General features: G+C 41.0%; 1 protein-coding gene across 2 annotated transcripts in view; it reads left to right on the plus strand.

Annotated features, from left to right (window-relative positions):
- Positions 1-933: 933 nt before the first annotated feature.
- Positions 934-16432, plus strand: part of BMX (BMX non-receptor tyrosine kinase) — a 51002-nt gene continuing 35503 nt past the window's right edge. For both annotated transcript variants that reach the window (XM_001490091.7, XM_070256954.1), the window contains exons 1-5: positions 934-1380; positions 8740-8886; positions 9748-9852; positions 11796-11877; positions 16280-16399. In XM_001490091.7, coding sequence (XP_001490141.4) covers positions 1363-1380; positions 8740-8886; positions 9748-9852; positions 11796-11877; positions 16280-16399 — 472 coding nt within the window. In that variant the 5' untranslated portion in view covers positions 934-1362. The remainder of the gene's footprint in view (positions 1381-8739; positions 8887-9747; positions 9853-11795; positions 11878-16279; positions 16400-16432) is intronic.

Consider the following 16432-nt stretch of genomic DNA (forward strand, 5'->3'; position numbering starts at 1 on the left):
TTAGCAGAGTGTAAAATGAATTCATTTGTCCAGGTTGCTGTGCCACTGTTACTCTGCTCCACTCTCACCTTCTCAAATGACTGCCTGCTTTATTCCTAGAGGGTGGAGAGCTGTTTGGAGCCCATCAGTGACTTACTTGCTATCAGGGTGTAATCTCGCCACTTTTGAATTCTTCTGAAGGACTCTTTGCCCTTCCCAAAATTCCAGTTTCAAACAGAAATATAAGAAATATCTCTGCCAGTTATTTTTCACACACTCTACTGTAATTCAACCTTCATTCGTGATTCTTCCTCCACCAGACGTGAGCCCCCTGAAGACGGGGGCTGCCTCTGCTCTGTTTACCGCTGTGTCTCCAGCCCCCAACAGCATGCTTACAGCACGTGGCACGTTCTGAACAAGACTTGAACGAATGAGTAGAAATGATGCTAATCCTGTGTCCACTGAAAAGAATACCTCTTTGAAAGTCAGTAGCTATACTCTCCTCTGCCAACCCAAGATTTCACCACACCCTAGATGGTTACAAATAATTAACATAGCCAACAATTTATAACTTAATACAGTGTGTCAATGCATGCTAAAAGGATGATTCATTTTCTCGGCTGTCAATAAGAGAGCCTAAAATAAGTCATTAGGTTTATTAGCTATGACCAGCCAGCATGCACCCGAGAAAATGGTGGAAGCAGTAAAACCAAAAGTTGTGATGTTGTATCAATGATGTCAAGTGACAATCACACCTTTTCCTTGCAATCTTGGTGCATGGTACATTAGCAAAAACGATCTCTTTTCCGTTTCTGGATCTCTTGATAAATTAAGTTGCGGAAATGTGCTCCTTTTCGGTCACATTAACTGTCCTTCTCTCTCATATATTCTCTGACCTCCCTTTGTCCAGCGTCGAGCTGAAGTTTTCGTTGCTGATTCTCTGCGCACTGTGGCATTACCTCACGGTTTCCTGGCTCGTGGGAGAGAAGTCAGCGTCAGAAGTGGGGTTTTGCGGAGATATTTTCTGGTCCTTTCCAGCACAGAGCTCTATAAACAAAGGCAGGGTTATCACATGTACCCGACAGCTGCCTGGGAAAAGCAGGAGCTGTAGTTATCAAAGTTGGAACCTTTCTGAAATATGCTTTGTCTCCATTTTTGTTGCGTTCAATCAGATCAACAAGTGTTGGCTAAGTGTTGAGCGTGGTTTCCTGTGGGATTGTGTAAGGCCTTGCAGGACAATAAACGTTTCGGGGGCACTGAGTAATGTAGCCATTTCTGACCCAGCAGCCGGGAAAATGTGAGACGATTTGCTACTGCTGGAAGGAGGACCGTGGGGCTGTGTTCCTGCAAGGGCAGATTAACTTCACCTCAGCGGACCCGGCGATGGAACAAGACAAAATGGTGCGTTTAAACAGCAGGTGGCTACACAATGTCATATCCTACAGGAAAATAGTTTCAGATCCGGGTGTGGTAGAGCCTGAAGTTCACAAAATTTGGAAAGCCCCCTTTAATGAAAATACTAAAAATTTATGCATATGAAATTGCTGGGGCTCCTCCAGGGACTTTGGATGGGACCAGGTAATTTGGGGGACTGCTATAGTTTCACTGTAAATTCCTCCCCCAGCTCAAAATCTCGTTCAGGGAAGCTGTCAGTTTGTGTGTACATCAGCATCAGGTCTATGTAGCTTTGCATCGTTTCCTCTGCTGATTTTCTCCATACTATTCTTTAGGCGTTGACTTTCTGTGACTTTTCATATTGGCTTCATAACTGTTTCCAAAAAGACAAAGAAATGTTAGTCATACCTGCTTTTATTTATCTGTGGTTTTTTAACGTTATTTTAGCTACAAATATTTGTTCTTAGGTTCCCAAAGTCTCCCTCAATCGGGAGCTTGGGGCTATTTCAGATGGACGCAGAAAGATGGGAAGGAGTTGAACCAGACAGCTACAGCCACATCCATATAATTTTGAAAGTTTCTATGGACCATGATGATTTCATTGGATTTAAAAAGTAGTACAACAGTAATGTGGTCTAGGTCAGTGCTTTTCAAACTCTCCTGTGCTCAGGGAGCGCCTGGGGATCTGGCTAAAATGGAGATTCTGATGTGCTTGGTCTGGGGTGGGGCCTGAGACTCTGCATTTCCAATAAGCTCCCAGGGGATGTGGATGCTGCTCATCCATGGACCACACTTTGAGTAACATCCACATATTGATTTGTAAGAAACCTGCTGGCACAAATACACAGTCAATAGGGCTGGTTCAGCCTGATTTTAAGGTAACCAGTCCCAGGACTGAAAGCTTGTGACAGACCTACAGAGCAGGTGCTTGTTGACTGGAGAATACGTGGGGAGCCCTCCCCTTATCTCCTATCCCCAGGAGCTGGAGGAAGAGAGATGAGGACTGAAATTTTATCATTGAGGGTCATTTTGTTGTCTTCAGTTTTTAAACTTTGCTACAGTCTTTTTAAAAACTTTACCTACAGAGTGATGAGGGGAAGGAATACAGGGTTTGGGAACATTTTCTAGAGTGCTAGGCATTGTACCACCATTTTCTCTTGACTCCTCATAACCCTTTGAGGGGGTTATTGTTTCACTCCCTTTACAGATGGGGAAGCTGAGGTTAGCAGGGTTAAGCAACACGCCAGGTTGCACAGAGACAGAGCAGGGATCTGGACCTACCAGCTTGGTGCTTTCGCTCACACCAACGTGTATCACCTAAGCAGTGTTATGTGTTAAACTAATTCAGCATAAGGTGTTAAGACGTGGATTTACCACTTTTTGCTTTTTTCCTAAGGAGGGTGCCCAGAGGAGTGCCCCTGGCAAAGGAGAGAGAGCAGAAGGAAAGACATTGCTGAAAAGAAGGAAGGGCTTAGAAAAGCTCTGTCAGGCACTGAACATGAATTTCACACCTAAAGCAAATTTTAGCTCCAACAGGAATGGCATTGGAATTCTCACATTCTTTGTGCAAAATAGCCTTCCCAAAATGTCTGGTTTTCCTAAATTTATTTTGGAGCATTAAGGTATGGTGTTTCAAAATGCCGAGAATTTGGGTGTCAATGTTAAAGGATTTCTGTCCATGTCATGCCAAGATCAGTTGTAACTTTCTCTCTCCTGCATAACATCAAGTGAAGCAGGAATTTGTCACATCGCATTCTTCAGAGCCCGTGTTTATCTTTGGCTAGCATCTTAAGAGATATTTTTGAACCACTTTACCCGATTCTGAGTTCAGCTTTTTGTTCCTGTTTAACTTACCAACATATTTTGTTCAGTTATTTAGCAGGAAAGTAAACAGGCCTGGCCTTGGACAAATATTTGAAGATGGAGTTTGTCACAGGGTCCTCTATTTTCCCTCGTCTAAGCCTCTACCCCCGTCCGCACTTGGTGCATCTCCCTGTTCCTTCTCACCTTACCCCTCCACTGCCCTCCCACAACATGTATTATTATGATATTTTGACACCTATCAAAATCTTAGTTAAATGATATGTAAAGTAAGAGAAGATAACTAAATCAAGTAAAGGCGTACATCTCTCACTTCTAAAAAATAAAGCTTTAAAGGCACCATGATGAGCCAGTCAACTTTTTGGTTGAGGGAACTATCCAGTGGCCCCATTTGACTATATATATATATCTTTCTCCCTTCTTTTCCTGCCTCCTGCTCCTCCTTCTGCACCACTTAGAATTTATTCCAACTTTTGAGGTTGTATGTTCTTGCCTATTTTAAAATGTGGGCTAGAGTTTTGTGATTTAACACTGCCTTGGAGGTTCGTGCTGAAAGGTTATTTAGGTGACATTTTTCTGCTATTTCCAATAAAAGGTCCCTTGCCTGGGTCTGGTAAGACTCAAATTTATGCCTAGATTTCCCAGACAGCATGACTTAGCAAGGCTATAGCATGTTAAGCTGAACACATAGATCTCTTTTAGTCTGTTTAGTGCCACGATGGTGTAGACAGTGCCCCACTGGCTCCCTGGGCTGTGTCTCTTAGGTCATAGCTTTGTGGTTCTGGCTAAGTCACTTACGCTGCTGAGGCTCAGTATTGCATCTGTAAAATGACTTCTAAGATTCCTATCAGCCTTGATATCCTACGGCTGCCTTCCTATATTTAGGCTAGAGCCTTCTCTGAGGAGGTGGGTTACACAGCTGGCATGTCCCTCTCTAACGTTAGCATCATAGTCAGGAGTTAAGAGGAGTTAGGCTGCCTGGATTCAAATCCCAGCTCCACACACTAGCAGTGTGGCCTGGGCAATTGACTTACCTATGGCAGCTTCATCAGTTATAAGCAAGGAATGGTGTAGCATCCTACCCCATAGGGTAACTTAGTTACAACTTACCCCATAGGATTGGGTTGTTATGGCCTACCCCATAGGGTACTGTGTACCCAATAGGGTATGGTGTCACAACCTATACTATAGTGTGGGGGTATCATGACCTACCCAATAGGGTGTTTGTGACCAGTAAACAAGTGTATATTTCTAAGGTGCTTTAAATAGCCCCTGGCACATGGTGAGCCCTCCTTCAGTGTTAGCTAGAATTATTATTACTACGATCACTCATAGCCTTCAAGGTCCAGTTTTAATGCCCTCTCTTCCATAATATTTTCCTTGATTATCTTAAGGAAGAAAACAACTTTTCCTTCCTCAGGCCTTTCATAGCAAAGAGAATGGACTCCACTCTAGCACCTCAGTTGTTTCTTTCCACCTTTTCCTTTTTCAATCAGGATTCACTGCCCACAGTGTGTCCAGTATTTTCACATAAGGTTTCTCATTTAAGTCTTATAAAGTGGAGGAGCTGTTACCCATCACATTTTACAGATCAGAAAACTGAAGTTCAGAGCAGGGAAGGGGCTTGGTCAAGGTGACACAGCTCACAAATGACAGTCCTGTAAGCTCCTCCAAGCCTTCTGAGTCTACCACCCCACAGCAACGTTGCATGCTAATTAGTTATGAAACCTCTCTCTCAAACCCAGTCGTTGTCACTCAGGGCAGTGGAGAGCTGATTTCTATTTCTGGAACCAGTCACTCGTTGTCAGGCACACTTAGGCTCAAAATCAAGTGTGCTACGTAGACCTGCACAGTTGAACTCCTTACTCTTGTGATAACATTTCCTTATTATCGCTAAATAACCATAGCGATTCCAAGTCGTGTTAGTTCAGCATGCACCTTTTATGTATGTTATAGGTTACACAGTAGTTGCTGGCTTCCTTATAGAAAATACTGTATTGATTTCTGCCAGGTTTCTTTTTTTTCTTTGCCTCCTCTGCACTTTAATCTCTTGCTAGTTTCCTGCCCTTATGGAAATAGGCAGCCTGGGATATTTGGTAAGCAAATTGATGTGTCTATTCTATGTAGGTGGTAATATGAGAGTCCAGACAAGTCCCACCAGCTCCTCTATGGAAATAGATTTCTGGTGAATACTGGCTAGCTTTAGGATCTCATTTATTTTGAAAGATTTTTTTCTTTTTTCCCTTCCCTTAAAATAAGGGTAGGCAGAGCTGAGTTTGTTAGTTGCTGGACGGGCATTTGAATCAACAGTGGTACCTGAGCCCTGTTGACTTATGGTCCTAATACATGGCAGGAGACATTACATTTTTAAAAATTAGTCATCACCAATTATCACCTCTTATACCAAGAGAGACCATAGAAATGGCTTCAATTTAGAATCTAGGCTATCTAGGGGAGGAGAGAAGTACAAGAAAGGGACTGAAGCAAATAGAATGAGAAAGGCAGGTCCAAACTTGAGCAGGAATCAGGTATTGTCTTAAAAGAAACCAATCTGCGGATGACAAAAGTGTGAGTCATCAAAATGGGGTTCTTCAAGCTTGTGAGGAAGCAGGAAGCTTGGGAGTCTAGTGCAGAGAGTGGAGCTTTGAAGGACTTCAAAGAAGTGTGGCTCCAGGTGCTTGTTATGTGAGAAAACAGATTACAGACTCATGTGCACAGTATATGAACTCATTTTTGTGAAAATAAACACGTGCACACATATATTTGAAAAAATCTAGAGGTATGTTCACCAAAATGTTAACAGTTTTTTTCTTTTACTTCTCCATAGTTCTTGGTTTTGTAGAATAAACATACCATATATATATATTTGTTGTTGTTGTTGTTGAGTAAGATTGGCCCTGAGCTAACGTCTGTTGCCAATCTTCCTCTTTTTGCTTGAGGAAGATTGTCGCTGAGCTAATATCTGTGCCAATCTTCCTTTATTTTGTATGTGGGATGCTGCCACAGCATGGCTTGATGAGCAGTGTGTAGGTCTGTGCCCGGGATCCAAACACGTGAACCCCAGGCCGCTGAAGCAGAGGGTGTGAACTTAATCACTATGCCACCAGGCCTGCCCCCATATATGATTTTTAAAATGAAAGCAAAAAAATTCACAAAGGGCAAGATTTTAGAATGAACAATTTTGTTGGAATTTGACTATTATATTGCATCAGATACAGCAACGTGTATAAACCCTTGAAGATTTATTAGAAAATGTGCTCAAGGACTTGGTACCTTCCTTCCTAGTCAATGTTCTTCTTCCCTTCGACATACAGAAGCAACTTTGTGGATTTCACTTGTCAATGATTTCTGTGACTCACCATATGAATTTCTAGATAAAATTCCCTCCAAAACCATCTTTCATGTGATAAATGTGAAAGTCTATAAACAGAAAAGTGTGTGTATCATCATGCAGTACTGGGAAAGGCTGCGTACTACCTTGGACATTGGGATTTGCATTTTCAAGACAGTGTTCTTAATGTTACAAATGGATTCAGCATCTGAAAAGAATTTGAAAAGTAAACTTTCTATTCCACTAACCAGATCTATGTAACTAGCACTCTGCTAGTTTGAGGTGTAACGTTTTAGCTGTGGATATAAGACACATTTGGCAAGAGTGTTCGTAGTTTTCTCTTTCTGCTTTGTTAGTAAGTTTTTTAAGTGTAAAAGGCACAAGTGCCCTACAACTCTGCCTCGTGTGGTGTGGCTCCCCAAAGGGGACTGTAACACACAAGAAGTAGACCCCCCATGGTTTCAACCAGTCTTCAAGCAAATTCTCTTCCAGCCTTAGACTTTGGGTGTGGAAAATAATTTTATCTAAACAAGCATGTGTGTAGAGGTTATGATGGAGGCACAGGTGAAAGGTAGGCATACCTGCCTTCCGAGGTCCTGCTGGGTTTGCTACACCCTGATCTCTGCCCTGTCTCTGCATCCGGGGCAAAGAAAACAGTGACCATAGCGAATAGCACCCATTGTACTCAAAAGAAACCTGTTCTACTTTCACAAAAGAATTATACTTTTTTCCTAGATAAAACAATATTCAAAGCAAAAAGTGACCGGGACTTTATTATATTTAGTAGGTAAGATTTCTGCTACTTCTGCCTATAAATCAAACACTGCCCTTGGAGAACATTTGAAGGATTAATAAATAGTCACCTGATCTGTGTAAATAAAAAATAAAAGCTGATTTTCTTGATTCCCGTTTCTAGAGTGGTATGGTCTATGTCAGGAGGGAAGCTGGCTGGGCCTGACCGGCTTATTCAATTCCAGGCTGTTTCTCAGTCTCCCTTTATTCCACTCCCCTGCCATCATGGGCCCATCACACTCCTGGGCCAGTGAGAAGTACCCCTTAGTGATTGGACAGGTTCACTTGGCATCCGCCTCCATCCAGACAGAGCAATGCCTGTGTGGGTGCTTCCTGATAGAGAGTGATAAATAGGATGCAAATATCTTCTTTTTAGTGCTTGACTCTGGCATAGCCATAGAGGGAAGATGAGCGATGGTGCCTCAGAGCAGTAACTTTTTGCTTAGAGCTTGAGAGTTAAAGTTAAGGACCCGCAAGCACACTTTGGCTAGATCAAATGCAAGGTAAGTAAAGTTAATTACTCTCAGGGTATCAATAAATAAAGAAAGATGGTAATTATTGGGCATCTGACTGCTAATAACCATGTTATTTCACAAAGCAAAGAAGAACAGAAGAAAGTGTAACTTCTTGTGGCCTACTGCTTAACATTACTTCTTTTCATTCTCAGACCTGATATCAGACTGAGAGTTGAAGCAACAGTCTTAGTAGAACCAGAAAATCAGTGCATTTATTTTCCAGAAATACCCTAAGTTTTAATGTTTTACGTGGGCTTGAAAGGAAAAGCAGAAGTGTTTTTAGCTTACAAAAATCCATTTTCTTCATTTCTTTTAAATCTTTTCTGATAGCATTTTTTTAATGTTTTGTTCTCAGAAACATTGAAAATTTTACCCATGTCCTTTATGTTAAAGATCTGATCATAACCAGGGGCTGTGGGTGTCGTTTACAATGATATCAGAGTCTTACGGTGGTTTAATTTGCCCAAACAACCTGCCACATTCATGGAGAGAAATTTCAGTTGATCAATTACTTCATGCATGGTGAGCTGTCTGGAGCTCAATTTTTAAGAGATTGATTATATCCAATTCAATTCAACAAATGCCTATAGGATGCTTAAGGAATAAGGAGACTTTTGATAAGGTTGTCTAGAGGGTAGCGCAAAGATGGTGAATTTATGATCCAGGGTGGGAGATATAAAAAGTCAACATATTTATAAAGGTCAAAGTCAAAGCAGTAGAAAAAAGTGCAGGTATGTGTGTGTTTAAGAGTCTACCTAATTATGTTTTCCTCTATAACCCTAAATCTAATTTTTAGAATTTATATTATCCCTGAATGAGCTGCAGTTGAATAAAAACTATGAAAGCTAAGAGAGAACCTAGCGAGATGCTGTGAACACTCATTTTAATTATTTTTTTTAAATTTAGGACAACAATATGGATACAAAATCCATCCTAGAAGAACTTCTTCTCAAAAGGTCACAGCAAAAGAAGAAAATGTCACCAAATAACTACAAAGAGCGGCTTTTTGTTTTGACCAAAACAAACCTCTCCTACTATGAATATGACAAAATGGTGAGACCCTATTTATTCCATTGTTCTTATATTATTTGTTTTTCTTAAGTCTCCACAACGCACTTAATTATAATGAAACAACATCAGGTTTCTTAACTTACACAGTAAAAATCAACTTGCACTCACTTATCACATTGTCTTTTCTTAGCCGAGGTATAATTAATTCAAGATAAAGATTTTTAAAGCATTGGTTAACGTTACTAAGGCAAACTGTAACTGTAGAACAGTGGTTCTCAATCGAGAGTGATTTTGCCACACAGAGGACATTTGGCAGTGGCTGGGGACATTTTTGGTTGTCATAATTTCATATTTGGGGGTGCGGTGTGCTACTGGAGTCTGGTGGGTAGAGAGCAAGGATGCTGTTAAACATCCTATAATGCACAGGACCGCCCCCACCACAAAGAATTGTCTAACCCCAAATAGTGCTGAAGAAAAGAAACACTGCCTTAACACAGTGCTGAAAATGAGAATATTTCTGTACAGTTGAGAATTTCTACAGCAGTAGGAATACTGAAATACACAAAATTAAAACCAAATGAAGATGCTTTGTGGAGTTAAATTTTGATTTTCCTGAGTAGATTAACCATATACCAGGTGATTTGAAATGTGTTTCAAGATTATTAAACAAAGTTATTAAGTGCTCCTTGATTTGCTTTCGGAGGAGTATATGAGTTAGTGCCCACACTCAAGAGATATATTCTGCTGTCTCTGGATTTTGACTATTATGGAATAATTGGGAGTGAGTCTCCCATGTCCATCCCATCTCCAATCTCCCTCCCAAGCATAACCTTAACTTCATGCTTTTCTTTGTGCACCACTGTGTGTCACATGAGATATGTTATATTTTGCTTTTTAATTCAGAAAAGAGGCAGCAGAAAAGGATCAATCGAGATTAAGAAGATCAGATGCGTGGAGAAAGTAAATGTTGAGGAGCAGACCCCTGCGGAGAGGCAGTACCCATTTCAGGTAAGGGCGGGGACCCATTCCATTGGATGGATGGCTCTTCTTGTAATATTTTCTGTTATGAACTCAATATACTTGAGATAAATAATGATGTTGCAAAGATTCACTAACACAATGACAAGGCTTGGAACATCCCCAGATGGGAGTTGGGCAGTTTGCTAAAATTCTATCCACCAATCTGTCTTTCCTAGAGGGAGAGCATGTAAGCAGCAATGGCCTGACTTGCCTCAGAGTCTGACAATCTCTTTCATCAAACATTACTGAGCATTTCTGATGTGCTGCAAGTACTAGGCACACTATAGGAAATAAAATGCCGTCCCTGTCTCCAAGGCATTCACAGATCGTTATAATGCAGTGAGGGGGAGTGTTAAGATGAGGGTTGGCAGAGTAGCCGTGGTGCCCCAGGAAGTGGAAGCTTCACTCCTCACTCCAAGAGGTAGGAGAGATTTTCTATTGGAGGTGACATTCGGGTGGGAAGGACAAGTGGAGTTTAGCCCAGCAAAACAAAAGAAATAGCAGGTGTCAAGGCACTGATACGTGAAAGAGTATGGTACATTTGGAGAGCTCCAAGTAGCCTTCATGAATAAAGCAGCTCCGTGAGAGAGTGAAAGAGATGAACCTGGAGAGGTGGGCAAGGTCCATCATGAAAGGCTTCGCACAGCGCACGCGCGGAGGAGTTTTAATTTTACCCTGAAGTATTTTAAACAATGGTATGCTACAGAGAGTGTGCCTACAGTACCCTTTGGAAGTGGCTTGATTGAAGTCATGCCCTACTTTTATTATATCATGAATACTTATCTTTCTGATCTAAAGGCAGGCAGACTGACCTTCAGATAGCCAGACTACCAAGGGCTAGTATGAGGGAACTGTGGCCAAAAGTGAAATAAAATAAAATAATCCAGTTAATGAGCAATCCATACTTTCCACTTTAAAAAGGGACATTACCCAACTGGAAGAAACCAAGGGAGTGTGTGCTCATGGAAGATGCTTCAGTTTCTTATCAGGCATAGAGTACGAAGAACACAGGCTTTGGAGCCCTACAGAGTTCTTAGCCCCACTGCCTATATTTGTGTAACCACAGACAAAGTATCAACCTCTCTCCGAGTTTATTTCTTCACTTGAAAAATGGGCATAATCATATATTTTTTGTAGCGTTGAAATAGGATTAAAATATTAAAGTAAGAAAGAGCCCAGAAACTAGTAGGTGTTTAATAAGTGTATTTATAAATGTTTAATAAATGTAATGTATTATTACATTAAAATGTAATAAATGTATTAACTAAATGTCTGTATTATTTACCCACAAAAGTGGGATAGAGAAGGATCTGGGGAAGACATTGCAATGTTCAAACATTTAAACAAGTGTTTTAAAGAGTAGAAAATGATTTATGCTAGGATTCCTGGGGTGGGACATGACCCAAGGGAATGAAGTATAGGGAGATATATTTTTACTCAATATAAGCATGAACTATATAATGATCAAAATATATGGAAATTGACAAGGATGGCATAGCAAAAGTAAAGGACATTCTATCCCTGAAGATATTTTTAAGAATAGAGCAAATAAACATTTTCCAACGGGCTGTAAAGAAAGTTATGCACTGCATGGGTGGATGGATCAGAACACTCCTAATACACCTGTAATGTCTAACATCTTATACTCTCATAATTCTCCATGGTCTAGGGCATCTCTACTGACACCTCAATGTTCACTGCTGTCAGATGCATCATTGCTGTGATTTTCCAAAGTGTAGAGGTGTCTGGGATGAAACAAATTGAGGGATGGAGGATAAAAATAACTAGATTTTTTCTCATTTAATTCCAGAGTGAATGCATATTATATAAGCAAACTCAACGTTTCTTTTGAATAACAGAAAATACGCAGTTGCGCCAGAGTGAACTATGATGCAATTATATCTAAATGCACCAAATCTTTTCCTTTCCAGATTGTCTATAAAGATGGGCTTCTCTATGTCTATGCATCAAATGAAAAGAGCCGAAGTCAGTGGTTGAAAGCATTACAAAAAGGTAATTTAAAAAGTCCTAAAAGGGAGTTATTGATTGAATTTTTTTGAGGCTTAGTGAAGGAAGGGACCCAAGCCCAGGAGAGAATCTACTGATTTTCCTACCAGCCTCAGAGAATGTGCCATGCTATCCTTATTTTGCATTCTCATTGTTACATAGAGGAAGCCTGGGGATCAGATACCCCTCTCCTCCCCGCCCTCCTCACCACTCTGCACAGAGCTGGCTATTGTGCCTTCCCAGCAGCATGGAGGAAGCAGGGCTGCCTGCTCTCCACCCACAGTGCTTGCCTTTGCCAGGGCAAAGTCTAGTCTCCTCAGGTCCTGTAGCTACTGTACTTTGGATGTGTACAGAATGTGGTATCTAATACGTACTAAGCACTTAACCATTTGCCAGTTACTGTGTTGAGTGCCTGCAAAATATTTTCTTGGGTAATCCTCTTGAGAACTCTATGGAAAGGGTAATATTGTTCTCCATTTTCCAGGTAAGTGAAGACATGGCCAATGTCACATACCTAATAATGGAGAACTCATAATTCAACTACCCAAACCCAGCTTTTTAACGAGTATGGTAAAATGCTAGGCAAAACTGGGGATTTAATGGAGCTTTTATTCAGTGATGCTTAGGCTGCCCTGGTAACAGCTTTTGGTCGAAGAGAGAGAATTTGTGTTAATAATTTGGCACTATGATGTTTCTCCTTGCAATAATTTTATTTTAAATGCGGGTAATGGTGTGAGGACAATATTTAACTTAAATGGATGACTTTATCGGAATTTCAGATATTAAGCTCCCAGATGGGGAAAGATTTTATTTCATTTAAGCTTTAGATTAGGGCTCTTTCTTAGTACACCTCAAATTACACTACTTTAGACAATCACCTACTCCACTTCAATGCAAATACATCCTTTTTCACACATAAGGCTTAATTTTCCCTTTGCGTGAAAGGAGTTAGCAACTTTTTCTGTAAGATAGTCAAGTGGTCCAGTAAGGAAAGAAGCCTCCCTCCACCTCCACCAGCTTGGTGAAGTGAGAAAGTCATCCCTTTAGAGTCAGGCAAATCTGCATCCAAGTCCTGCCTCACGATAGCATCTAATAAAACCATCCAGCATCTCTGAGTCTCAGTTTCTTGGCCTGTAAAATGGGAGATCACATTTCTTTTCTCCTAGAATGATGATGAGCTGCAAATGAGTGAATCATAAATCTGTTAAAGTATCCTGCACACAGACATGAGTCACTGTGGTTATAGTGGGGCCTCCAGGAGGAGCTCTAAGATGCTGCTTCCCGTTCAGTCTACTTTGGGGGGATTTCCTGGGAGCAGCTCCTATGTAGACACCTCCTGTGCGCAGCTGTTGGTCATGCACTAGGGTCCTTTGTGGGCCCTTCTGGAACTGTATGTGGTAGACAGGTTTGGGTGGGCCCTGGGTAGCTCATGTTAAGGCACATGGAACATGAAAGGAGAGCAGAGAGAGAAGGGGGAGTGAATCTCTTATCCTCTTATAAAACTGCAGAGAGACCCTATTACTAGGGCTGCCAGAAGCGATTTGTATCAGTTAGTAATGCTTTGGGATACAGGTGAAAAGACACCAAGCAGTTGCTGAAACAAATACATGGTTGTTCCTCTTACAAATCCAGAGGTAAGCAAGTCCAGGGCTAGGGCAGCAGCTCAATGAAATCAGTAGGGCCCCTGGCTCCTCCTAGCTTTCTGCTCTTCCATCCTTAGAGGTTCTTGGAAAGGCTCTGAGCTTTCCCAGAAGCCCCTCTGCAACCTTCTGCTCATGTCTCATTGGCCAGAACTGTGTCTCACGGCCATCTCTATGTGCAAGGGAGGCTGGAAGACAGTATCTGGCTTTTCCAGCCTCTATGCTGGAATCCAAGGGAGAAGATGGTTGGGATCGGCTGTCAGGTTGAAGGTAACAAGAGAGAAGGAAGGTAGTATCAGCTGTCAGGTTGGCAAACCAACCTGCCACAAGAAAACAAAGAGGTTCCATCACTCAAATCCTCTCCCCTATGAAGTTTCACTGTGATATAATGACCCTCCCCCCTTTTGTGTCTATTATTTAGCTCAGGCATTATAAACTGAGATGGACTTTGGAGATACAGAATTCTCCAGAGGGTAACCTACACTTGGGAGGTTTGGGCTGATTCATCGGACACTTAAGGAGTGTCAGCTACCATGGTTCTGAATTCAGCTGAAAGGTGTTTGGCAGGGAAGCTAGCATCTGTGCATTGGAACATAGTAGAAAAAGCTTAGGGCTGAGTCTCAGATCCGCTCTTTATTAGTTTTGTGAACTTGAGCAGGTTACACCACCCCTCGGCATCTCAGTTTACCTAACCCTGTAAGAGCCATGATAACAACTCCAAGGTTATTGAGTAGATTAAATGAGACGATATATGTGAGGGAAAAATATGTAAATTTAAAGTCCTATACACATATTAATTTATGACTTCCTGTTATTGTCATTATTAGATGGTAGCACTGTTCAGTGTGGACTTTTGGACTTCGTTGGGAAAGAATTGGTTACCCAGGAAACTAAATCCATGTAGTAGGAAATAATAGGGATCTTGGCACACAGGAGCTTAGGGAGCAGGAAGGCAAGTAATGTGCTCAAGGAATTGTAATGACCGTTGTCAAGGTCAGAAACTAGTGTTTTGTAATCTTAACTCCTTTTGCTTTTTGTGATTTTGGTAATAACTTTCCTTTAATTCCCATTAATATACAGTAAAGTCTTTTTTTTAAAGATTTTATTTTTCCCCCAGTACATAGTTGTATACATATATATATATATTTTTAGTTGTGGGTCCTTCTAGTTGCGGCATGTGGGACGCTGCCTCAGCATGGCCTGATGAGTGGTGCCATGTCCCGCCCAGGATTCGAACTGGCAAAACCCTGGGCCACCAAAGCAGAGCGCATGAACTTAACCACTCAGCCACGGGGCCAGCCCCCAGTAAGGTCTTTTTTAACGGCAGTGTTTTCAGGTAAGCTGAACTGAGTTAAACTAAGGGAATGATATAACTAAAACCCACCATTCATTGAACACCCACTCTGCGCCAAACACTGTGCTGGATGCTTTACATACATTTTCTCATATCCTTCCAATGACCCAGTAAAGTAGTTATTATTATCTAATAATAAAGTAATTATTATGATTAGACTTCCTTGAGTCAGAGTTGTAAAGGAGGAGCAGAATTCTCCTGGGATCAAGTTAGGGATCCTCAAGATGAAGATAAAATCAAGAAGTAAAGAATTGAAGCCGCACATAGAACTAGCCCTCCCTACCTAGAGATCCTTCTTGAACCACTCTACGAAGACCTTTTAGATTCCTCTGCTGTATGTTGAGAGAGGCTAGATTGTTGTTGACACAGTATTATATTCCAATATTGGAATTTCATTTCTTTGGCTTTCTTTGTCCTATTTCCACGGGCTTTTAAAATATGCACATATTCCTAGAAAAGTAGTCCCATAAACCATTCATTCCTTGGTATGCGTAAATGAGATCAGAGTCATGAAAGACAGAGAAGGGATGAGAAGTTGTTCTAGATCAAGGAAAACTAGATTAACTAAATGCCATAAGTGATTCTGGATTGAATCCTCCATCAGAAGAAAGTGAATGATTATAAAGGACGTTACTGGAACAAGTGAAAAAAATTGAATATGAAGTATGTATTAAGTAATAGTATTATATCAGTGTTAAATTTCCTGAATTTGATCATTGTATTATGGTTATATAAGGAAATGTCCTTGTTAACAGAAGTTACGTGCTGAAGTATTTATGGGTGACATTATTTAGGTCGTAATATCTGCAACTTACTCTCAAATGATTGAGTAAAATACAACGATAAAAAATTTAAAAATAATCATAATATGTATACACAGAGAGGGAAAGAGAAAGCAAATGAGACAAACGGTTAAAAATTGGTGAACCTGGGTAAACAGCATATGGACGTTCATTGCACTATTCTTGCAACCTTTCTGTACATTTGAAATGTTTCAAAATATAAAGTGGAAGGAATGTATATTAGAACTTTTTTTCTTTTTGCTACGATCTGGTCCTACCCTCCAGCCTCTTTTGGCCACAAGAGAACACCATGTGCCATAACTCACTTCCTTCCTTTATGGATGTATTTCTAAAATTCTAACACCAAGCTGATCTGTACATGCATTTCCTACTAGTTTTTTTTAAGACTGATGTAAGTTATTGTGTTGTTCTCACGATACACGTAGTTAGACTTTTCTTTTTGGTTTTTTAACTTCTAAGTGAAAGACACATCCTTTGGGAACCATTTGCCCTCACTCTTGTTGCTGGCAAAATGAGGTTTTCATTGTTCTGTGATAACAGCTCTTACTGAATGTTTCTTCTCTTGGGCCAACGTTTACTCATGTCGTGTTTTCTTCCTGCCTGCTCCCCAGAGATAAGGGGCAACCCCCACCTGCTGATCAAGTACCATAGTGGGTTCTTCGTGGACGGGAAGTTCCTGTGCTGCCAACAGAGTTGCAAAGCGGCCCCGGGATGTACACTCTGGGAAGCATGTAATGTGACCTCTCTATTGGGCTGGACCCTGG

This window comes from Equus caballus, chromosome X, assembly GCF_041296265.1.
Source record: "Equus caballus isolate H_3958 breed thoroughbred chromosome X, TB-T2T, whole genome shotgun sequence".
Lineage (NCBI taxonomy): Eukaryota > Metazoa > Chordata > Mammalia > Perissodactyla > Equidae > Equus > Equus caballus.